Source organism: Dipodomys spectabilis, unplaced genomic scaffold, assembly GCF_019054845.1.
Source record: "Dipodomys spectabilis isolate Male_0828 unplaced genomic scaffold, ASM1905484v1 ptg000157l, whole genome shotgun sequence".
Lineage (NCBI taxonomy): Eukaryota > Metazoa > Chordata > Mammalia > Rodentia > Heteromyidae > Dipodomys > Dipodomys spectabilis.
In genome coordinates, this window is record NW_024870834.1 from 3,415,909 (window position 1) to 3,441,682 (window position 25,774).

At 37.7% G+C, this 25,774-nt stretch overlaps 1 protein-coding gene across 4 annotated transcripts in view; it reads right to left on the reverse strand.

The window, feature by feature from the left end:
• Positions 1 to 25,774, reverse strand: part of Papola (poly(A) polymerase alpha) — a 74,927-nt gene that overhangs the window by 30,490 nt on the left and 18,663 nt on the right. For all 4 annotated transcript variants that reach the window (XM_042692754.1, XM_042692752.1, XM_042692753.1 and 1 more), the window contains exons 2-12: positions 21,619 to 21,792; positions 20,707 to 20,773; positions 17,593 to 17,674; positions 15,653 to 15,762; positions 15,086 to 15,139; positions 11,713 to 11,824; positions 11,097 to 11,186; positions 10,869 to 11,007; positions 9,108 to 9,180; positions 7,789 to 7,909; positions 5,615 to 5,699 (exon numbers count right to left, since the gene is read on the reverse strand). In XM_042692754.1, coding sequence (XP_042548688.1) covers positions 5,615 to 5,699; positions 7,789 to 7,909; positions 9,108 to 9,180; positions 10,869 to 11,007; positions 11,097 to 11,186; positions 11,713 to 11,824; positions 15,086 to 15,139; positions 15,653 to 15,762; positions 17,593 to 17,674; positions 20,707 to 20,773; positions 21,619 to 21,792 — 1,107 coding nt within the window. The remainder of the gene's footprint in view (positions 1 to 5,614; positions 5,700 to 7,788; positions 7,910 to 9,107; positions 9,181 to 10,868; positions 11,008 to 11,096; positions 11,187 to 11,712; positions 11,825 to 15,085; positions 15,140 to 15,652; positions 15,763 to 17,592; positions 17,675 to 20,706; positions 20,774 to 21,618; positions 21,793 to 25,774) is intronic.

Consider the following 25,774-nt stretch of genomic DNA (forward strand, 5'->3'; position numbering starts at 1 on the left):
AAAACAAGTAGCTAAATTCCACATTAACAATTTTGCCCAATGACTCCAGTAACATCCAGTAACAGTGTTCTACCTATAAAGATAAAAAGGAGCTGTTCACAGGGATATAATCTTATTAAAAGAAAATGTTTTAATGAAATCAGAGCACCAGGGTTTTGTTCTTCAAACAGAGTAGGTAAATACACATATCACATCAGAAAACTTCAAAATTAATTTAACCGATGTGGTTTTGTAATTTACTGGTATTGAAACAAACTGAACGCTGAAACCAGAACACGACTTCCTCAAGTAGTATTAATAGTATAAATTTTTGAAACAAATACCTCTACCTTGAGGATAAAATGACTTCTATTCAGAATTCAATCTCAAAATAGTTTATTTCAGAAAATACCAAATTAACTATCTTTTTATGTCTTTTAAAAAAAATCTATGCTGTCCCTGGAACATAAATTGTGGATTATTACACATATTCGTTTTCCTTAGACTAATAAATAAAATTCAGTGAAATAAACCAATCTACAATGACCTCATTGAGTGCTGAAAGATAAATTTCATATTAATAACTTCACCTCAAAAAAGCAAACAGAGCTGAGGGAGGTGGCTCAAGTAGTAGAGTACCTGTCTTAAGTTCAAACCTCAGTACAAAAAAAGAAAGCAAAATGACACCACCATCTAGTAGACACTAGCACAATGACAGGGGGAAAAAAAATCTTATTCTTTCTTCTCAAACTATGAAGCTTAGAAAACCCTAATGTTTCTCTCACATTTCACAGTGAAATTTTTATCTTAAAACAAGTCTGAGAATCAAAATACAAACCAAAAAAAGCCACCACAAGATGGCCACCAATGGCTCACACCTGTAATTCTAGCTACTCAGGAGAATGAGATCTGAGGACTGTGGATCAAAGCCAGCCTAAGCAGAAAAGTCACAACAATTTTATCTCCAATTATTCTCTCAAAAGCCAGAGTGGAACTGTGACTCAAAGTGGAAAGTGTTAGCCTTGAGCCGAAGAGCTCAGGGACAGTACACAGGGCCTGAGTTCAATCCCCACACTGAAAAAAATAAAAAACAAAACACAGTTGCTAAAAAATGAAGATGCTTTCAGGCCATTTTAAGGGTTTCATTTTAGGAATTTTAAAAATGTAAAATGTTTGGGTATTTTTTATTATACTTTTAAACAGCACACTGGCTGTTAACTAGGCTTACAATACACTTAAAAAAAAAGTTAGAAAGCCAGGCACAGGTGGCTCAGGCCTGTAACCATAGCTATTCAGCAAGGTGATCATCTGAGGATGATCAGTTTGAAACCAGGCTGGGCAGTCTGTGAAACTCTTATCTCCAGTCCAACACCAAAAAGCAAGAAGTAGAACTGTAACTAGTGATGTAACACTAGCCTTGAAGGGGGGAAAAAAATCTGAGAGAGAGTGGCCAGGCCTGAGTTCAAGCCCTAGGACCAGCAGCTAGAAGATAACAAATTTCCAGACAAACACTGTGGGCTCACGTCTTCAATCAAAGATACTAAACAAGCTAAGATACGCAAGACTGTGGTTTGAGACAGCCCAGGCAGCAAAGTCCAAGAGATTCCATCTCCAAAGTAACTAGCTAAAATAGGACTAGAGGTATGACTCAAATAGTAAATAGAGTGACATCAAGCTCAAGACTGAGTTCAAATCCCAATAACAGATTTTTTTTTTTAAAAAAAGGCAAAGTTCTAATGCTGTGTACATCTGTAAAATTAAGTTAACAGTACCTTTTTCACTGGCAGAAGTATTGTGAAAAACTGATTGAACCTCAAGGTCTTATAACCATAAAACAACAGAGACAAATAGGCCAAAAGTGAAATGTACAGACTGGGAGCTGGTGGCTCACACCTATAATCCTAGCTACTCAGAAAGCTGAGCCCTGAGGATTGCAGCTCAAAGGAAGCCCAAGAAGGAAACTCCTTATTTCACCACATGGTGGAAATGGGTATACTCTTCATGACCATCTGAGTCTTCAAGGACAGACTAAACCATAAAACACAATGTTCTCTATATACAAAAGATAAAATATTTTAAAGTTTGAAATTGCTATCAATTTCAAAATTGTGATGCCTAGCGTTCAATTTTTTATTCTTAACTGAAATCCAAAGATGAAAAGGATTTTCTTCTGTACAGTGTTTATGTATAAATGTCATAGAAAATTAGTCATTACAAGTATCTCTAGAAGATACAAATTTTTTATTCAGGCATATATACAAATGAGTTCTATAAAGCACATTATATTCAGTAAGAATAAGACAGAAACAAAGTGACATACAAGATACTAAAAATCCAACCTTGATTTTTCTATAAATCTGTACTTTACATGCTAAAATCAAGAAATGGTAATGTTTCCAAGGCTCCTATCAGAGCAGAGAAGTAGAAGCACTTCAAATGTAACATTTCTTTTTTGTTGTTGCATAAAAAAAAAAGTGACAGCCCCTTCTCAATTGCCATGTCTCCAAAGTCTACATAAAATGTTTAGGGCAATGCAATTATCATTACCTCCCCTCCAAAACGAACATTATACAAGTTCCCAATAAATCATCTACAAAAACACCTATGTAAGTAGTTCTCCTGGCCATTTCATCTCAATACTTTACCTGAGTAGACCAGCTCAGATGTAAGCACTGAAAGAAAACCACTGTCGAAAGCCCTTATAAGTCCTTTTATAATTCAGAGGTGAGTTACAGTTCACTGCCGCCTTAAATATTTTAAACCAATTTTAAAGCTAAATTATTACTCATCATTATATACTTCAGAGAACACTGGGTTTCCCTAATCTTTTTTGTATTTAAGTGTAATGTCTAAAGTGAGTATTCACAATTCTTAATGCTGATTTATTTACTGCTAGTATTGGAAATATCCCAAAAGAGCAAAAGCAATTTCTTAGAGTGCTTCAAAACTTTTCAGAGAAGAGCGGGGACATGGGTAGCTCACACCTATAACCCTAGCTACTAAGGAGGCTGAGATGAGGGTTGTAGATCAAAGCTAGCCTTGGCAGGCAAATCCACGAGACTCATATCGCCAATTAACCACCACCAGAAAAACAGAAGTAGAGTTGTGGCTCCAAGTGGCAGAGTGCTAGCCTTGAGCAAAAAATACTCAGGGACAGTACCCAGGCCCCGTTCAAGCCCCAGAACCAACAAAATAAAAATTAAAAATAAATTTAAAAAACTTTACAGAAGAACCCCATCTCTTTTCACTCAAGGCAAGCTGATGACTCTTTCTGGAAGATGAGTTTGCTTTTTAAGACAAATAAAATTTCCTCTATGATACCCTCCTTTCAAAGAATAGCAACTATGTGTCACACAATTTTAAATCCCACACATACCAAATGGGAATATCTTCAAGTCATGCTATAAATAAAGCCATAATCAATTCCAATTGAGAAAACATTTCAATTGTGTTCTACAGACAAGAGGGTACTTTATGAAGATGTATCTTAAAAATTCAAATTTGTAGCCAGGCACCGGTGGCTCACGCCTGTAATCCTAGCTACTCAGGAAGCTGAGATCTGAGGATGGAGGTTCAAAGTCAGCTTGGGCAGGAAAGTCCGTAAGATTCTTATCTCCAATAAACCACTAGAAAACCAGAAATGGTGCTGTGGCTCAAGTGATAGAGCGCTCACCTTGAGCTGAAGAGCGCAGGGACAGCGCTCAAGTCCAGAGTTCAAGCCCCACAACAGACCAAAAAAAAAAAAATTCCAATTTGTTGCCAGGCACTAGTGGTTCACACCTGTGATCTTAGCTACTCATGAGGCTGAGTTCAGAAGATGGTGGTTAGAAGCCAATTAATCACTCAAAAACCAAAAGTGGAACTGTGGCTCAAAGGGATAGAGTGCTAACTTTGAGCAAAAAAGCTCAGGGACAAGACCAGGTCTTGAATTCAAGCCCACAACCAACCAAAAAGAAAAAGAAAGAAGAAAAAATCCAAATTTGTGAATACCTTCAAAATTTCAAGACAATTATCAATAGTATATGAAAGAGGGCCACTTTTATCACATTTTCAAATGTTTAAGTTTTCCTAGGATATAGGTAAAATGTAAATTTCCCAAAATAAATGTTACTTTTCTCCCATATACATAGTCTTTATACTTAGTCTTTATGTGATAATGGAGTTTAAATTCAGGGTCTTGGGCTTGCTATTGCTAGGCAGGTGCTGTTTCACTGAACCATGCAATTATTCCTTAAATCTTTTAAAATAGCTTTAAAAAATTGACTTTTTCAAGGTTCAGTGAAAATATCAAAATATTTTTTGCCCAACATTTTCTTCAGAGGCACTAGTTTAAAAAGAAACATTAAACAAACTTTGAAAGGAAAAACTAGTCCTAATAATGTCAACAAAATGAGCAGCAAGGTTTGTTGAATGCCAATACAAATCTTAAAGGAAGCTATTAAAGCAGGTATTTCCAAGAATCCCATTCTTTCCATCTCTTACTCCTCGAAGAAAGACAGGAAAAATAATTCATGGTTGAGGCTCAGGATTTGAAAGCAGCCAGGTATTTTTCCGTAAAACTTTTATTCTCCTTACATGAAGTTATTTCTCTTATACTGTTTCAAAAGAATCAGCACATTTAAAAAACTGAGTACATTAAAATGTTCAAAGATACTTCCTCACTCAAATAAAAATATCTGCCAACTGGATATCACAATTTTTTGGAAATAGTAACACAGAGGTAAACTTTTACTAAGAAATACAAAACACAACTAATAAATTACTACTGCTTTTTCATGCAAAACAAACAAAACACAGAGACATTGTGATGGTCATCATTCTTATTTTTAATTGGGGGAAAGAGCATTAAGCAATCTTGCTTAGTTTATTACAAAACACAATTGAATACAAGATCAGATGGTCAGGAAAGTTTCAAGCATTTAAAAAAATGAAGGAGAATTTGGAAATTTTTCAGCCCAGGGCAAATGAAGTTTCAAGTCAATGTATTATCTTGTTTAAAAATTAAATTAAGATTTATTATAATTTACATTTTCATCAAACCAACACAAGTAATAAAGCTTTTAACCTCTCCTAAAGTATTAAACCATTATTTTGGAACTATCCGTAAATTATTATGCCCACTAAATCCCAAGAAAACTATTTATAGAAATCTTGACAGGGCTTAGTGCTGGGAAGATAATGCTATAACTACTGATAATGCTGTAACTATTGAAATATTTCACTGGGTACAAAATGACATTTTTATTAAGTCTACGTATGTTATAAAGATTCTTTATGCTAATCAAGTTTCTAGAATTAAGTGAAAACTCAAATTTCTCAACAGAAAATATTAACTGAAAATTATAATGGCTCACCCATTTGCCAGTATATATAGATTTGCTGGCATGCCTACAAATCTGATGCTTTACAAAGACAGTAGTTCAGTTAGATCAGGCAGGAAAACTGTGGCAGCTACACACTATATTGATTGACAAAGGGGTTCACTAAAACATCCTATTTATGTTCTTTATGAGAAGGAAAATTCTACAGATACTGAAAGAAGATCAAGACTACAGTAAATTAGCAAAAGATGTCATATGCTACTATTACACCATTATAAAGGAGCAACATGTCTGACATGCCTTAAAATACATACTTGTACTTTTGAAAGAAGTTTGGAGCTTCAAAAAGCTTGGACCACTCTGCCTTACTCAGCAAAATTTCATCTGTGATAGCAAGACCTAAATTAAAAACATATTAGAATGTTTGCATGCTTTAGTCTAACATCTACAATTTAAAATAACCTTAAGCATACCACATGCAGTCACTATAATCTTCGAACAATAATTATATCAAGTGTTATTTTATGGCTCTAGGACATATGCTTACATACATACTAAAAAAAAAAAGCTGAAAGTTTATTAAAAGCCAAATTTCTAGTAAATCACCATTGTCATTGAAAATGGCATACTCATATTACTTGCTTAAAACTGAACCTCTGTAGTTACCTGGGAAGAAAAGATTTTCCTATACACTTCATTTCTTGCCTTTCTAAAAACAATTTAGTGGCTGTTTCTAGTGGGTCAAGAAACATCTTCCCAAAAACAGCCTTTGGATAAAAGGGAAAACTGTTAAAAGTAAGCTGATTGTATACATCATTTTTCTACTACCACAACTGTCAGTCAACCAAACAATTGTTTTCCAATTCTTCTTCTCAAAAAGCAACTGGGGAGGGGCTGTGAAGGTAGCTCAGTGGTAGAGTGCTTGCCTTGCATGCATGAGGCCCTGGGTACAATTCCTCAACACCACATAAGCAGAAAAAGCAGGAAGTGGCATTGTGGCTCAAGTGTTAAGAGTGCTGGCCTTGAGCTGAAGAGTTGAGGGACAGTCCCCAGGCCCCACAACTGACCAAAAACAAAACAAAACAAACAAGACAAAAAAAAACTAGGGAGCCAGGTGTTAGTGGCTCATGCCTGTAATCTTAGCTACTCTCAGGAGGCTCAAATCTGCAGACTATGGTTCAAAGCCAGCCTGGACAGGAAAATCTCTTTATCGCCAATTAACTACCAAAAGAGCCAGCCAGTATAACAATTGTGGCTCAAAGGCAAACTCTAGCCTTGAACAAACAGCACCAAGGCCAAGTTCAAGCCCTGAGGCTGGCACCCAAAAAGACAAAACAAAAATCCCCCAAATTTGGAAGCCAGGTATTAGCAGCTCACACCTGTTGTATTATTCAGGAGACTGAGACCTAGGAGTTCGAGGTCCAAAGCCAGCCAGCAAGTTCTCTCAAGATTCCACCTCTTTTAAAAAAAAAACAACTAGACTGGGGGCTGGGAAGGTGACTCAGCGGTAGATTGCTTGCCCCTCATGCATGAGGCCCTGGGTTCAATTCCTCAGCACCACATAAATAGAAAAGGCTGGATGTGGCTCAAGTGGTAGAGTGCTAGCTAGTCTTGAGCTGAAGAGCTCAGGGACAGCAGCCAGCCCTAGAGTTCAAGCCCCACGACCCAAACAAACAAAAAACCTAGAATGAAAACCTGGCACTGGTGGCTCACACCTGTAATTCTAGCTACTCAGAAGGCTAAGATCTGAGGATCACAGTTCAAAGTCAGTCTAGGCAAGAAAAGCGGTGATACTATTATCTCCAATTAACTACCAGAAAACCAAAAGTGGAACTGTGGGTCAGTGGCAGAGCACTAGCCTTGAGCAAAAAGAACTCAAGGACAGTGCCCAGACCCTGAGTTCAAGCCCCTACAATCAGGGAAAAGAAAGAAAAAACTAGACTGCCAATGTGGGTCAAATGATAAAGTACCAGCCATGAATACAAAATGCTGAACAAGAGCAAGAGGCCCAGTGATCAAGCCCTAGTTACACACACACACACACACACACACACACACACACACACACACACACACAGCAAGTCTGTTTATAATACAAAGTTAAAAAAAGACAAACTTCTAAAATAATGAGCAGTTTGACACCAATTCAACTCAAAGTTCTGTGCTGATGTAGGAAGTCTGCCCGGCATAGCTCAAGTAACCCGTGGAGACAAAATGTTACCACTCTTGATTTTACAAGGCAACAATATAGCACTAAACTAAGGGCAACACACATCTAAACATACAGCTTTAAAGTGTTAATCTTCCAACATAGCCAAAAATGAAACACCTAAAAGAAAATAAGTGAACTCTCAAATATATAATAAAAAAATTATGCCAAAACCTACTTCAACTTGTATTTCAATAAAACTGAACAGCTGACTAGTGGGTCTACAAATGGTATGTAATCCTTCCTGCACAAGGAGAGCATAAGAGGATAAACACTTACCTTGTTTAAACTCCTCAACCATGACCATCCGTGTTGAAACGGACACATTGTACGTGGAGTTCTGTTGTGGGTATGCTGGTGTAATTATAGGCATAAGATGGTACCTATCACTGGGGTTTACCTACATACAACAACAGCCAATCAGTTTCTTCAAGTACATATGCAACAGATACTTGGACTTTTTACCCCTTGTTACACTGAATCAATGATTAAATTTTATTTCATTCATAGCTGAAGTTGAGAAAAAAACCTTGTAAGGAAAATTCTTTTCATAGGAATTCTTCAGAGAATCAACGATTTGGCCTACACGAATGATTTGTTTCAAGTATAGGGGCATGACTATTTTTGGTCACCTTACTAAGGTGCTTGCTAAATATAAAAGAATTCTTCGCAATCTACTTTTCCCTTATTCTGCAACAGATATAAGGATGCCTCTGTAACTATTTAAAGAAATGTCATGTGCAAGTTCCGTGCAAATTATAAACAAGATAAGGAGTTTATGCTTAACACATGATGAAACTATACTATGTTCATGTCATTAAGAGATAATAGAATGACTTAAAATTTTAATCTTAAAGTCTGTATACTGTTACTTATCCTCAAAACCTAAAAATACCTTTGGGCTAGGAAAACTTTAAAAAGCACAGCTTGATATATAGTACAGCAGAACTTAAAAAGGTTTTGGCATTGCAATAAAGATAGCAAATAATTTAAAAAAGAATTCTGAAAATCTATAAAGTCTTCCAATTAATTATTAAGGTTCATGGTATAAACACTTAAAATGTATAAGCAGCAATGTCCTTAATTTCTCAAGAAACAAAAGGGAAAGATCTTCTTTAGTCCAATCGTTTTTTAACACTTCTGCAATATCTAAACCAACTTTTACAATTATCTCGTAGTAATACTTAGAAATTGTCTGTCACATGTAAACATTAAGCAACAGCTTTCCTTTAACCACCCAAATTTAACAAAATATTTAGATCAAATAAAAAAATACAGGGATTTTTAGTATCCTTTTATTTTTTTTTTTTGAAAGCACAAATGCCCACACAATGTTGACTTACAAGGTATTTCTATATAGAATTAAAATTGTTAGTGAAATTTGTATTCACTCTTTACAAGTAAATGTGATTTACAGGGTACATCATTACGCTTCGCACACCAGAGGACAAGTATAGATGAGGTTATCTAGAAGAAGTGTAATACGAACATGTTCACTCATTTGTAAAAGGCTAAGCAGTCTCCCTGGAGTTTATGCAGATGATTTTTACTTGTTATTGCACAGTGTGAATTTGTAGGGGAAAAAATAATACACTAACCCTTGGGTCCCATACAGGCAAATTAAGATTGCATTCTTCAGGCTGTTTCAATAGCACTGGATTTGGCCATTCCCTGTTTAAAAAGATTGTAGCACTTGATAAGACTATTGGATATTATCATCTAAACGTATTTTGTTAAACATACAGCATTTGTGAAAGTGATCCTTCATTCACTTCGGTATATATATAATCTTTTATCCCTTTCCACTGACATAAGATTACTTGAAACTTTTCCTCTACAATAGTAAAGCATTTGGCATCTTTTTCAAACTGGCGTGCGTCAAACATCTTTCCTCAAAAAACTAATGAAGCACTACTTAAATAAAGAAGCACTATCTCAAGACATCCGATGTGTTCACTTCAACTTTGAACAAGATAAATCCCACCCAAAGAAAAAATCCTGCCTTCCTAATAATTTCATTAAAATATAAGCAATTAACTGGGAGAAAGCAAAAAAGAAATGTACTAATTACCTGACTTATGAAATTAACTCCTCTGTACAACACCTTAATAATAAAATTATATTAAAAAGAAAAAGACAAATAATACAGTTACTTCTGATCATAGTCAAAGAGGCAGGGATGATTAGGAAAATCAGAACAGTTTTTCTTTGTCTCATAACTTAAAAGCTGTAACATGAGTAGGAATAATAAAACTCTTAACATGAACATTCCTTTCAGAACAAAATCTGTAATAAATTAGTTCAGTCCATTATGGAGGAGACACAAAATAAAAAATATATGCCACCCTATTATCAAGTCAGATTATTAAAAAAAACACTACTCATGGCCAGTCAGAGCAGAAAACCTGCCTGGTAAGCATAACCTGAGCTGAAGCCTCAGTATTGCCAAAGAAAAATAAGGAAAAATGTTATTAGGTTATGTGTGTAGCCTTAAAAGAAATTCGAACGTTTTACTCATCTTGTCATATCTTATTATATATCAAAATGTGCTATCAAATTATAAAACAGTGGAATGTACATTAGAAAGTGTCCAATGACTGAATTTTTTTTTTTTTTACAAAACTGTTCAGGGGAAAAAAATTCGTTTTGCAGATGGAGGAAAAGATGACAAGAATAGGAAAGACCTATATCTCTTGGGATAAATTTGATTAAAAACCAAGAACTATCACTACTTTGGGAATCAAAGCAGCTACTACAAAATAGCAATAACTTAGAGCTTTTCTTAAAAGAAATCATGGTTTGCAAATTCAGGTTTTATTAATCGCCCTCCCCAGCCCCAAATCTTTCCTGGATTAATGACTAATTCCCAAAGGGCTCCCTGTCCGCACCTCAGGCACTTAACATTAATGTATTTTCAAAACCTTTTTATATAAATGACAACTTTAATATTCTACCAAAGATAAAAGCACAGCTTAAAGAAAAAGGCAAACACAATCACAAAAGGTAATGGCCTGTAGATTTAGAAGCATTCAAAGAAAGAAAGAGGTGGTGTGTTTAGTTTTATCCAAAAGTAACTGGTAACCCAACCTATTAAAAAATTAGATTTTAGCAGATGTTACAGCTAAAATTCAGAGTTTATTCGGAAGGTAAGGTTTATGCAAGCAAGCACAAATAGTATCTGATTTGGGATGCTGGCAAATCTAGGGAAAGGAATGGAGTTCAGTGATCTTCAAGGCTATCTAATGACTATATAATGAACTAAAATTTGAATTTGAAATCAGCTGCAGAAATGTCATAGAAATAAGACTAAACTTCAGTGTCTACAATCAATTTTATTTTAATATAATCTAAACACATACCATTTAGAAAATACCAAGAAAAATTTATGTACAAGAGTTGATGCTATTGCATTTGGATAAAGCTGGCAAGTTCTTGCTACTAGCATAGCCCAGGAAACACCACCGAGGAAACCTAATATATTGGAATAGATGTTGTGCCCTGTTGATAAGGGAAAGCAGAAAGATAAGTTAGTGTTGAACAAAAGTTTAAACATTTTTAATAAGCTAGCCAACAAATTCTGAACTCACGTTTGGCCCACAGTTTGATAGCTCTCAGAGTTAACCTGAAGTTGTCAATATTTGGTACTAGATGTAAAATTTCATCGGTTACCCTGCAACCTGATTAATAGTGAAAAAAAAACAAAAACAAAAATAAGAGTATTAAGTCATCAAAAGTTTGGCAATACTAGAACGTTTTCTGAGACTGATGTCAAATAAAATAAAAACTTCACAAGGTAGAATAAATAACGTTAAATTAAGAGGCAAAAAATATTAAATTTAAAGCATCAATACTGAACTACAAGCACTATCCTAAACAAAATTAACAATACTGTTACCTACACCTAACCTCAACTTTTAACAATTTCCTAATTGAAACTTTTAATCTTGTCAAGAACTGTTGTGAAAGCATGTTAACCAACTTATGCCAATAAAACTGTTCAGAAAAGTCCCCCAGGCCCCATTTGTGTGTGTGTGTGTGCGCACACTAATAATGACAGCAAAGAATAACTGTGCAGGATGTATTAAGTATGCTTAATTTTATTTAAAAGCTACACAGTTTCGTTATAAAAACCAGATTTAGAAACAACTGATTATTATCTGATAAAATTCCTACTAGGTAAAAGTAAGTAGACTTTTGACATACCATTAAGACTTCTTATACATCTTATATCTAAATTTTTAAGCAAACTGTCATCTCGTAGGTCCAAATCTTCTGGAATAGTCTGCAGTGCTAATCTTGCAAACAAAATATCAATCTAAAACAAAACAAAATAACCAAATTAAACATTCCATAACTGTCAAGCATTTATGTAAAACAAATAATTCTACTTAAATCCAAGACCTTCTCATCAAGAATGAACAGGAAAATGTTCCTTCTCCCCAACTCTGTATTACTACATTTCACAATATTAAAAAGACAGGAAGGCCAGGCACCAGCGGCTCACGTCTATAATCATAGCTACACTCAGGAAGCTGAAATCTGAGGATCCTGGTTCATAGGCAACCCAGGCAGGAAAGTTCGTGAGACTCTTATTATCTCCAATTAACCACCAGAAAACTGGAAGTGGGGCAGTGGCTCAAGTGGTAGAGTGCTCACCTTGAGCTGAAGAGCTGAGAAACAGTGTCCAGGCCCAGAGTTCAAGCCCCATGACAGACAAAAAAAAAAAAAAAGATAGGAAGGCACGGCAATATGAAATGGAATATGAATCTCACTCATTTTACTCATAGTAAGTTTATTAAATGTATATTCCAAATAAACTCACTTTTAATTTTTCATCTATGGAATGGCGAACAATTACATACTAAAAGGTACACAAACACAAAGCAATTATCTGTGTTTAGCTCAAAACAGACTTCTGACAGGTTGCTCTCGGCTCACCCCTGTAATCCTAACTACTCTGCAGGCTGAGATCTGAGGACTGTGTTTCAAAAACAGCCAAGGTATGTAAGTCCTTGATACTCTTATCTCCAATAAACCACAGAGGCTCAAGCGTAGCTTGCCTTGAGCTGATGAGTTGAGGGACAGCGCCCAAGGCCAGAGTTCAAGCACAGGGACAAAGCCCAGGCTTTGAATTCAAGCCTCAGGACTAGCACCAAAAAAAAAAAAAAAAGAGGAATTCCTGAGTTCTGTAAAAACTCCTAAGTCTATATTTTTCTTCCAATTTACTTTTTCTGTGAAAGAAAACAAAAACTGGGAAATCTGTGTACTATCATCTCTAACATTTTTGAGGTCATTTTATTTAAAAGCTGGTTGTAAATCAAAACAATGAAGTATTTATAAATCTTTACCAAATTTAACACTTTATGTCTACTTTTAAAAGGTCAATATGTAAACATTTCATTAAAGAGCTCAGCATCTTACACAGCAAGTTCAGAAATTACTATATTCACAAAGCAATAAATTGTTTTTCTAGTCTCTAGAATTTTGTGATTTCCCTGCTTACTGCCAGAGGCTCCCGTGCTGGTTTGTACAGCAGAGATAACGCAATGCAAAACTAATGCTGCCTCGCCAAGGCCAGCTTTGTTTCAATTGCTTCTAAAACACAGGATGAGCCAGACATTTGTGGTTCACACCTTCTATCCTAGCTACTACAAAGGAAGCCGATATCTGAGGACTGCAGTCTGAAGCAAGCCCAGGAAAGAAAGCCCAGGAGACTTATCTCTAGCAGACTACTAAAAAAGTTGGACATGGAGCTGTGGATCAAGTGGGAGAGTGCTAGTCTTGAGCAAAAGTTAAGGGACAGAGCCCAAGCTCTGAGTTCAAGCCCTAGAACTGCCCCCCCCCCAAAAAAAACAGGGTAAAAGTAGCAAGATCTATACAAGAATTTGAGCTCTAGGGGTCTGGGAAGGTGGCTCAGTGGTAGAGCACTTGCCTTGCATGCTTGAGGCCCTGGGTTCAATTCCTCAGCACCACATAAGCAGGAAAAAAACAGCCGGAACTAGTGCTGTGGCTCAAGTGGTAGAGTGCTAGCCTTGAGCTGAAGAGCTGAGGGACAGCGCCCAGGCCCAGAGTTCAGGCCCCAAAACCAGACCCACGCCCCCAAAACAAAGAGAAAAAAAAAGAATTTGAGCTCTAAATCCTCCCCCTATTATATACACATATTCTGTGTTAACACTTTTCCAGACATACTATGTGGTCATACTTCTCTCCCCAGGTTTATAAAAAAAATATAATCTGAATGAAGTTAATGTTACATATTTGCAAAATACCTTTTCACAGTGAGACAAAAGCATGTGCATATAAAAAACTACAAAAACTATTTTTGTAGTAGCATTTCAGCCTTGAAGATTTTATTACTTCTGTATTTCAGCTCCTAATTTCATGCAATATTTATAATAAAAGAACAAAGCACAAAAAAAACAAACCACCAAACATATACATTCATTCCTCGCTATATTGCAGTTCACTTATTGCAGCTTCACTGTATTGCAGTTTATTTTTAAATATGATTCTGTATCGTGTGGTTTTCATTGTATTGCAGGATTTTGCAGTATAGGTATTCACATAATATTTATGAGTTTAATTAATTTTGCCTAAAAATTTAAAGTAGTATTTAAAAATACAAAAAATGTTAAAGTTAATAGGAGAGTAGGAAATGTTTACAGAAGAAGGAAAGGGTTTATAAAGCCTTAAAATATATAAATAATAAATACAATGGCTGCTATTTTGTGGATTTTCATCTGTCACAGGGGTGTCTCTGGACTAACTCCCAGGTGAGGGATTTCTGTATTATACAAAAAAAAAACAAAAAAAAAAAACAGGCTCTCATTTCCATTTAAAAAAAAAAGGGGGGCTGGGAAGGTGGCTCAGTGGTAGAGTGCTTGCCTTGCATGCCTGAGGCCCTGGGTTCGATTCCTCAGCACCACATAAGCAAAAAGAAAAAAGCCAGAAGTGGCGCTGTGGCTTAAGTGGTAGAGCGCTAGGCTTGAGCTGAAGAGCTGAGGGACAGCACCCAGGCCCAGAGTTCAGGCCCACGACCGGACCAAAAAAAGGGGGCGGGGGGGGGGGGGGGGGGGGGGGGAAGAGGTTGTCACACCTATGTATAACCATCTATGAGACTCCATCTCCAAAATAACCAGCAAAAAAGGTATGCCTAAAGAGGTAGAGGGGCAAAGCCCTAAGGAGAAAATAAAACACCTTATTAATATCAAGCAACTTGCTGGGTGCCAGTGAGTGGCTCAAGCCTGTAATCATACTCAGGAGGCTGAGATCTGAGGATCTCAGTTCAAAGCAGCCCAGGAAGGAATATCCATGAGACTCTTATCTCCAATTAACCACCAGAAAACCCAAAGTGGCCCTGCGGCTCAAGTGGTAGAGTGCTAGTCTTAAGCTGAAGAGGTCAGGGACAGCACCCAGGCCCAGGCCCAGAATCAAGCCCCACAACTGACCAAAAAGCAAAAAAAAAAAAAAAAAAAAAAAAAAATCAAGCTCTAAAATAAGCCAAAATATTAACCTACACTGATCAAAATCCCTAACATTGCATACCAACAACTATCCATGTAAAGTTATACCTTACCTCTATACCATCAAAACAGAGTTTGATAACTGGTACAAATGCCTCTTCAACAGCCTACAATAAAAGCAAACAAGTATTCACTTAAATACATGTTAGCCTCATACTACCATTACAGCTTTACTGTTTGTTGCTACTGTTTTCTTACTTAGGGACTTATGATCATCATGGTACTGCTCTACCACTGAGCAGCTTATGTCCCTAGCCCTCTTAGTCCTTTTATTAAATACCTGAAATTATTCAGTTAAGTATATTTCTCCACAAAAGAAATTCCTCAGCAACTAGCCTTAGGCTCTAGGGTTGAAATCCTTAATTGCTGTCCATTCATCAGGTGTGTTACTATTCCTAGTTTACATAGTCTATATACTATATTTGCCTCTACTTCCTAAGGAATTCACAAGTTGTGATTTCAGGCTTGTTATAAAGGGTGAAAGGCAAACACATTAAGTGCTTTAAATGGCCTGGAAAACTGGAAAAGCCCAATAAATGACAGCTATGCCATAACATTCATCCAACTGACTACATAAACTTTTACAACAACTTCCCTCTCATCCCCAAACATTTACATACTCTTAAATCTTTTACTTCTTCCTGTAACTTCAACTTATCATAGAATGAGGTGAAAAAGTCACTTCGATCAACATGTCTTGGTGCAACACACAACGCATCAATATCGGCACCTTGGGGGAAGAAAAAAAAAAAACCATCTCATTAACCACTACTACAATAAAACTATTCTACATCTTATCATGGTAATATTTAATATGAACAATGTTTAACATTATATTAGTAAGCTCAAAGTAATCGCAAAGTTGTGATTAAAATTTTCAAATAAAGCAAAAATGTTTCTAATTAGTGGGGCATTTTCCCCCATGAAGTATCCTGTACTTACTGAGGACACTTAGGAAAACAGGCAAGCACATTCCAAGTACTATCATGTCATTACTCACAGGCATGTTCATTAAAAAAAAGAATGGTTTCCTTCTATACACTCTGTGACTGGAGTTTATCAGAACCTCTACTAAAAAAATAGGTTAAAATTGGTAACAAGGATCATAAAAAGAGACATCTACATGGCATCAGGTCAACACAGTCATTCTCCTAAAAGATGAGAGGCAATACTCTGAAAACTATGTATTTACCATGTTCAAGAAGGGCAAGGCTGGTGATATACTTCTGTGGTAAAACAAATGCCTAGCATTCTTGAAGCCCTGAGTCCAATCCACCACTGTTAACACTCAGAGTGCCAAGAAAGAAGGATATATAAAATGTACAAAACATATTGAAAGCAGGCATACTATTAATGCGATAGAGTAAGAGATGCTAGGGTCAGGGAAGAATCCCAGAACACAGAACACCACATTGCGGAACAGTTTTAAGTCAATCAGACCAAGCATGGTAACAGTCTTGTGAACCAAGCATCCAGGAGACAAAGGAAAAGGATTATACTTTCAAGGACTGAGTGCTATGTACTGAGACTGTTTCAAAAAACTTAGGACTGGGGCTGAGAAGGTGGCTCAGTGGTAGAGTGCTTGCCTTGCATGCATGAGGCCCTGGGTTCGATTCCTCAGCACCATATAAGCAGAAAAAAAAAGCCGGAAGTGGTGCTGTGGCTCGAGTGGTAGAGCACTAGCCTTGAGCTGAAGAGCTGAGAGACACCCAGGCCCAGAGTTCAGGCCCCATGACCGGACCCAAAAAAAAAAAAAAAAAGAAAAAAAAACCACACACACAAAAAAACTTAGGACTGAGGTTGAAGGTTTAACTACTTCTCTGGAAGTTTTAGCACAATAGGAAGAAAAAGCCAAGATTCAGCATTAAAGTTGCCCCTCATATTACCTGAGCTTTATCTACTGGTTCTGTCAGTAGGTAGGATAGGAGAAATTGTTCAAGTTATCATTGCCTCTTTAAATCTCAGATCCCTATTTGTTATGTGAAAACAAAAGTACTGTGAGAGCAAGATGACTAAGAGCTTAACTCAGTGCCTAGTAAAAAGAAAAGAATTCTATGCCTTGACAATATTTTATTGTCTATTTATCTGCACAGAATAGCTACAAGGATAACTAAGAAAATATTCACCGTAATTATCAATGGCCAGAGATATAGACTACTTTATGCTAAGCAATTTGTTTGTAATCAAAGTATAAGGAAAAGAAACTTCACCGTAGTTCATTTAATAGCCATAATTCATTTTTATTGTAACATCAGAGTAGAAGGAAATGAACTAAGTGTATAATTCTCTTGTGGAAATGGAAAAAGTTCTGTATCTACATATTCCAGTGTCACCAGCTTTTACTGAGGAACTAAATTTGATTCATTAATTATTCTATTTTGGCCACTGCAGGTAAAAAGAAATAATTATATAATATTCTTCTTAACAAATTTAGACTTGAAGCACTCTCTTCCATGCAAACCTATGCTTGTACATAACTCCTAAGAAACTAAAGATGATATTATTGTAATTTCAAGAAATAGAAAGTATATTTATTCAAGAAAAAGAAACCAGTATTTACCTTTTGTGTGTACCCCTAATCTGTAAGACCCAAATGTAAAGATTTTTCCTCCAACATTTTCAATTACAGATTGTGGAAGATTCTGTTGAAGCAAACAAAGCCATGGTTGTCAGTGGAGCACAAAGGAAATTGGACCAAATGACACTGTACATTTATTTATTTGCTGAGACAAGGTCTTATTAATATAGTCTAGGCTGATCTTAAAATCAAGATCCTCTATACTCAGCTTCCCCAGTGCTAGCTGCTAACCTCCATACAGCTTGAAACTTTGAAGGAGAAAATTAAAAAAAAAAAAAAAATAGCATCCAGGCACCATTGGCTCATGCTTGTAATCCTACTCAGAAGACTGAGATCTCCACTCAAAGCCAAGCTAGGCAGAAAAATCCATGACTCTCATCTCCAATAGACTCTCATCTCCAATAACCACCCCTCTCCCCCGCCACAAAAAAAAAAAGCCAGAAGAGAAGCTGTGGTTCCAGGGGTAGAACACTAGACCTTGAGCAAAAGAAATTTAGGAATAGAGCCCAGGTCTTAAAAATCAAGCCCCAGGAAGAGTATTAAAAAAAAAAAAACACTATGGAAACAACCTAGGTGCCCCACCACAGATGAATGGATCCAAAAATTGTGGTATCTATACACAATGGAATATTATGCAGCCATTAGAAATGACAAAATAATGGCATTTGCAGGGAAATGGATGGAGCTGGAAGGAATCATGTTGAGCGAGGTAAGCCAAGAACGAAGAGACAAACGGTACATGGTCTCCCTCATAAGTGGATGCTAAATCCAAAAGGTTAGGTGATACGACAAAACTAACAGGACTTAAGAAACAAAGAACTCCCGCTCATCTGGTTGAACCATTACTAAATATCCTCATGCTGCTGATCACAAATATGGTATATAACATGTGAACACTGTTATATATTACAGACTGTGGTAGACAATTTGCTCCAGGGAAGTTAGAATGAACTTGTGACTTTGAAATTATGTAATCATTTAATCACAATCAAAAAAAAAAAAAAAAAGAACCTGGGGAAGGGAGGGAGGGAGGGGATGGTAGGGGGAAAACAATGGAGGGGGTAACAATGTTCAAGAGGAAGTGTACTCATTACCTCACTCATGTAACTGTAACCCTCTGTATAGTAGCTTTACAATAAAAAAAAAAACACACACACACCAAAACAAGTTAGAAACAGCAGCCGCCACCACCGCCACTGCCACACACATGCGTGAAGTCACAGCTACATGGGAAGCTGACACTAGAGTAGACCTGAGCCCATGAGGCACCATCAGCAACATAGCAAAACCCCATTTAAACGGGGGGGAGGGGGGGGGGATCAAGATCACAGTGGAGATTTACAGATTTAAACATACATCAGTAAGTGCTTTAAAAAAATATTATCTCTTTATAGCCAGGCACTGGTGGCTCACGCCTGTAATCCTAGCTACTCAGGAGGCTGAGATCTGAGGATCCTGGTTCAAAGCTAGGCCTGGCAGGAAAGTCTATGAGACTCTTATCTCCCAAAAACCACCAGAAAACCAGAAGTGGTGCTGTGTCTCAAATGGTAGAGTGCTGGCCTTGAGCTGAAGAGCTGAGGGACAGCGCCCAGGTGCAGAGTAAAAGCCCCATGACCGATCCAAAACAAAAAAAAACCAGTACTATCACTTTACTGATGAATTTGAAATTCAAGCAATTTTCAACTTTTAGCCAAGTTCTGCTTTGTAAAGCCCTATCTACTTTAGAAAAGGCTTTGATGGAATGATTTTTCCAAGAAGTAAACTTACTGATGGGTTTTTTGCTCAGAAAGAGTAGAAATATTAGAAAGCAAAGCATTGGCCGGGTGCCAATGGATTGCACCTATACTCCTAGCTACTCAGAAAGCTGAGATCTAAGGATCACAGTTTGAAGCCAGGCTGGGCAGGAAAGTCGGAAAGCAAAGCATTAAATTGTTTTCCTATTCCTAGCACTACGATTAAGTAATATGCTGGGTGCTTACTGACCCTGGTCCTAAGAATAATGTCCAATTAAAGAACAATTTTTAACAAGTGCTAGGTCAGTATTTGCTCTACTTCCAATTGCTTGTATTCAGTATCAAAACACAAAAAAATAACCACTCAGGCTAGGAATGTGGCTTAGCAGTAGAGTGCTTGCATGAAGCCCTGGGTTAAATTCCTCAGTACCACATAAACAAAAAAGGCCAGAAGTGGTGTTGTGGCTCAAATGGTAGAGTGCTAACCTTGAGCAAAAGAAGATCAGGGACTGTGCCCAGGACTGGCAAAACAAAAAACAAAATTAAAAAAAAAACAAAAAACAAAAAACAACTCAACAACAACTAACACAAAGTACACAAGTACTAAAAACACAAGTACAAACAAAAATGAAAACATTTCCTGGGTGTTGGTGGCTCACATATGTAATCCCAGCTACTCAAGGGGTTCAGATCTGAGGATCAGAGTTTGAAGCCACAGGGGCAGAAAAGTCCCATGAGACTCCTATCTCTAATTAACCACTTAAAACCAAAAGTGGTGCTGTTGCTCAAGTGGCAGAGTGCTAGCCTTGAAAACAAAGAGGCTCAGGGACAGCACCCAGGCCGAGTTCAAGCCCACACCTGGCATACATACATACACATACATAAAGCTATTTAACTAAGGAAACATCAGTTGTTTTTCTGAAGAATGGAGAGTTCAAAATACTAAGACCAATTTTTTTTTTTTTGTCGGTCGTGGGGCTTGAACTCTGGGCCTGGGCGCTGTCCCTCAGCTCTTCAGCTCAAGGCGAGCGCTCTACCACTTGAGCTACAGCGCCACTTCGGGTTTTTCTGGTGGTTTATTGGAGATAGGAGTCTCACGGTCTCTCCTGCCCGGGCTGGCTTTGAACTGCGATCCTCAGATCTCAGCCTCCTGAGTAGCTAGGATTACAGGCGTGAGCCACCAGTGGCCGGCACTAAGACCAATTTTTAAATCATGTTATCAAAAAGCACTTACCACCTAAAAGAACAAAATCTCAGTTCAGTGTTGTCTGCTTTCATAATAATAAGCAAAGTATAAAATCTGCTATCAACACAATGAACTCCATAATGAAGATGTATTTTGTAAACAACAAAGTCACCTTACCTTACTTTCACTGATTTCTCGTATCCACTCTTTTACTAGGTTATTTAATTTTCCCAAAATTAAAATCCTGTTGAAAAAGCAATTATCAAGAATCAAACTGTTTGCTATTCCACATCATTACTGGTTAAATAAAGATTGTAAATATCTATAGCTCCCTAACTTTTACTTTTTGGGGGGTGGAGGGGCAGGTCCTGGGGCTAGAACTTTGGGCCTGGGCACCGTCCCCTAAGCTTCTTTTGCTCAAGGCTAGCACCCTTAACACTTGAGCCACACTGCCATTTCTGTTTTATTTTTCTGTGATTAACTGAAAATAAGAGTCTCAACTTTTCTGCCAGGACTTCAAACTGTGATCCTCAGATCTCAGACTCTTGAGTAGCTAGAATTACAGGTGTAAGCTACCAGTGTCCAGCTTATTTTACATTCTTGAGACAGTGTCTTGCTACATGTAGCCCAGGCTGGACTCAAACTCATGATCTTCTTGCCTCAGCTTCCCAAGTGCTGGTATACACTATCATGCTGGCTTTAAATTTTACATTGTGATTATAAACATACAGTAATTAGCTACGTATTATCACTGTTGCGCTAGGTAAGGCATTCCCTTTTCTGACAACTCTACACTACAATAACCAAAGCCATCAATAATCAAAATTCAACTAAGTGGACACTTACACTTTTCAGTTCAAGCCCAGCAATGCCGAAGGAAAAAAAGAAAGGAACAAAATTCTATGTAGAAAAAATTAAAAGTTAACTAAGTTTCATTCTTTTCTTAAATAGAGATTTGGGAGAATAACTTTACTAATCTTCTGAGTAGAACATGTCTCAAAATTAATTTCAGTTACTACAAATTTAAAAATGCACACATCTTTTACCTAATTTCAGTTATTACAAATTTAAAATGCACAAATCTTTTACCTGCGCTGCAGTTCCTCTTCCTCTTCAAACACCCCAAAGGGCTTCAATGTCTCAATCAGTTTCTGTGTAAGTATGCAGTCAGTCTCCTTGGGGGCTGCTAAGCTGATTGGAGAAGTAATGCCATAGTGCTTCTGTGATGTCTGTGTTTGCTGTGATCCCTGCGTTGTAACTGGACTAAAAATGGAATTGGATAAAATTACTGCCCCAAAATTCTGCAACTTGAAAGCAATCCAAGACTTAAAAGGTTACTTTAGTAAAGAATGGATTTCTAAAGTTGGTTCCATGCCAAACCCTTCAAGTTTTGAGATAGGGTCTCATTACGAAGCACAAGCTATTCTTGAACTCATAACCACCACCACACCTGGCTCCAAATGTTTATTTTCAAAGACATTAATTCTGTCTAACAACAAAAAGTAACCTAAAACAAATAGTCAAAAAGAAGTTATTTCTCATCCCCCAAGACTTTTAACTTTAGCATTACCTAAATATTGAAAACAGGAAAAAAACTATAAAAACTTAAATATATTACTAGAGAAAAATGCCATACAAAATAAATCTTTTTAAGCTGGGCAGCTGCCAATGGCTCACACCTGTAGTTCTAGCTACTCAGGAAGCTGAGATTTGAGGATCAGCCCAAGCAGGAAAGTCAGGGAGACTCTTACCTACAATTAACCACCAGAAAGCCAGAAGTGGCTCTTTGGCTCAAAGTGGTAGAGCAGGAGCTTTGTAGCTCAGGGACGTGCCTAAGCCCTGAGTTCAAACCCCAAGACTGACATCAACAAAAAATAAATAAAACCTTTTAGAAATATTACCTATTGGAAAAGGAACCAAAATCTTTTACACTTCTCATTTTATCAAAATTAGGCCAGGGACCAGTGGCTCAGACCTGTAATCCTAGCTACTCAGGAGGCTGAGATCTGAGGACTGCAGTACAAAACCAGCCCTGGCAGGAAAGTCTGTGAGACTCTGATCTCCAATTAACCTTTAAAAAACCTGCAGTGGCACTGTGGCTCAAGTGGTAGAGCACTAGCCTTGAGCTGAAGAGCTGAGGGACAGCACCTAGGCCCAGAGTTCAAGCCCCACAACTGACAAAAGAAAAAAAGTCTGGGAAGTTGGCTGAGTAGTAAAGCGCTTGCCTCGCATGCATGAGGCCCTGGGTTCGATTCCTCGGCACCACATAAGGAGAAAAAAGCCAGAAGTGGCAATGTGGCTCAAGTGATAGGATGCTAGTCTTGAACTGAAGAGCTAAATAAAGGGACAGTATCCAAAACCAAAAGCCAAAAACAAGCCACTGTGTTATATGTCGTATTAACTTCTGGTCAAGGCTTCCCAGTGCATTTACATGATGTATCACCTTTGATTGAAACTAATGGCTACTGAATATAAATCTCATTTATGAATTATCTCTTTCAGCAACTAATTCATGTCAGACTACTTTTTCTTACTAAGACATTAAACAATGGCTGTGCAAGGCTATGATGTTAACTCACAAAGCTGGGGATCTATATAAGCATCCAACATCTTTCAAAGGTACAAAAAGTCTTATTTTCCTAACCTATGGAGAATCTATGATTAAAATACACACATTGAGTGTAGTTCAATTCTTCATAATTATCTTGGTTACTACATAGTTTATTATGCCTTGGGTGAGCCACAACACTGCAGCCCAACCATCTGGCTAGCCAGCCCACCACCAGCCTTTGCATCTTCCTACCCACTCTCCACACTCACATCATCCTCAGCAACTACAATGGGGGCAGCCAGGGATTTCATGATGCAGATGTCATCCATGGCTGCTAGGGTAGCCATAGACTCAGCTAAGGGGCTCATTTTGAAGAGGACCTTGACAGCCTTCAGTGGGGAAAGCTTGGAGGCTGCTGAGCCAGGTGCCCAACATGCCCCTAACCTGCGCTACAGCCCAGTCCTTACAAATGGGGATAGAGCCCTGCTCCTAGAAAATCAAACTGTACATTGCTCAACCACTCAGTGACTTGTCTCTGTATGAAGGTGTAGTGAGGGCCTGACACAACCATGGTCTAAGCTTCTGAACTGAACAGTCCTAGGCCTGTTTTCACCCTATACCCCCATCAACAGCCAGACCATGACAACAGACTGTACCAGGAGTTAGGAGGGGATTTCTCAGCCCACAAATAACACACAAGACACAAATGTGTAGTTACAGAGTTTATTTTAGAGCACAAAACAAAAAACAAAAAGGTTGTATCATTTGTGTCAAAACTGACACAAAAAACACAAGCCCTTAGAAGCATAGCTCAGGTGGTACAGAGCCAGCCAACGAGTAAAAGCCTTCAGATACAGAGTTCAAATACTGGTCTCAAGACAAAAAGTGGGTTGGGGGTGAGTTGCCAGGAGCCAGTGGTTCACGCCTATAATCCTGGTACTCAGGAGGCTGAGATCTGAAGATCTCAGTTTGAAGCCAGCCTGGGCAGAAAAGTCCCTGAAACTCTTATCTCCAATAAACTATTCAGAAAGAGCCAGAAGTGGCGCTGTGGCTCTAAGTGGCAGAGATTTAGCCTTAATCAAAAGCAGCTCAGGGAAAGAGCCAAGGCCCAGAGTTCATCTCCAGGACTGGCAAAAAAAAAAAAAGGTGTCTTCCAAATACCATAATATGAAACCTTCCTTTATATCATATAATAGGTTTCAGATCAAATATTTAATTATATTCTGAAAGCTTACCTTTTCAGCTTTATTAAAGCATAACTGATATATTAAAATTCCTAAGTATAATTAATGTATACAACTTGATGGAGTAGACATACACTTGCGTTTCCATCACCATAATAAAGGTAGTCACACTCAACACCTCATTTCCTTGTTCATTTTTTCTTTGTTGTAGTTTCAAGTACTTAACAAAAGATTCTTATTGTTTTTAAGTACAAAATACCTTATTTTTGAAGTATTTGTTACAGAGCACATTCACCACATAGCCTAGCTTATGTATTCTCTTGTTTAGTCATTGCTTCACAGAGTTTCTCCAAGTATAGTCTATGATTACACTGAAATTGTAAATGCTTTCCTAAATAATTTTTGTTTGAGCAAGGAGGTCTTGCTATGCTATGCTGTGTAACCGTGCTGGCCCCAAACTGATGATCCTTCCCAGAGTGTTGTGATTCCCAGACATTTGTGTCCCCCAGATCTCATGTTTTTAACTTGACTAAAATTAAAAGTGAAATATAAAGTCCATTCTGTAGACTTGCTTCAAGCAAGGAGAGCTTGAAGCGTAAGCAGAAATCACAAGTTTATAGCTTCAAAAAATAGATTAAATGGGGCTGGGAAGGTGGCTCAGTGGTAGAGCACTTGCCTTGCATGTCTGAGGCCCTGGGTTCGATTCCTCAGCACCACATAAGCAAAAAAGAAAAAGAAAAAAGCTGGAAGTGGTGCTGTGGCTCAAGTGGTAGAGCGCTAGCCTTGAGCTGAGGGACAGCACCCAGGCCCAGAGTTCAGGGCCCCTGACCACCCCCCCCCACTAGATTAAATCTCCATTTGTGTTTTGTGCATGTCATGTCTCTTTACTTTTCTCCATTATGAATGAGTTAAATTCCCTATAGTTTGGTTGGGATTATTAACAAAATAAGAATACCAGCCAGTGCCAATGGCTCACACCGTAATCCTAGCTACTCAGGAGACAGATCTGAGGTTCGCGGTTCAAAGCCAGCCCAGGCAAGAAAGTCCACGAGACTCTTATCTCCAATAAACTACCAGAAAACTGGAAGTGGCGCTGTGGCTCATAAGAGTGGTAAAGTGCTTGCTCACCATGAGCTGAAGAGCTGAGGGACGGTGCCCGGCCCCAGAGTTCAAGACCCACAACTGACAGGAAAAAAAAACAAACAAAACAAACAATACCCCTTCTCCTTGATCTTAATTGCTTTCATCCTCAAATCCAGTTTTCATCATCATCACACACATACACACCAAACAGTGCTTGTTGGCTTAAATCTTACCAGAGAATCATGATACTGACTCGGGTTTATAAATTCCCAAAGTTGTTTATTCTAATTGGGGGGGAAAAATGTGTGTGTGTGTGTGTGTGTGTGTACACTTAAAGCTCTATTTATATATACCTCCACGATCCCAAAAACTCCATCCCCAAACTTTTAGAAATCATAAGTCACTTCGGCAAAATAGCAGGATACAA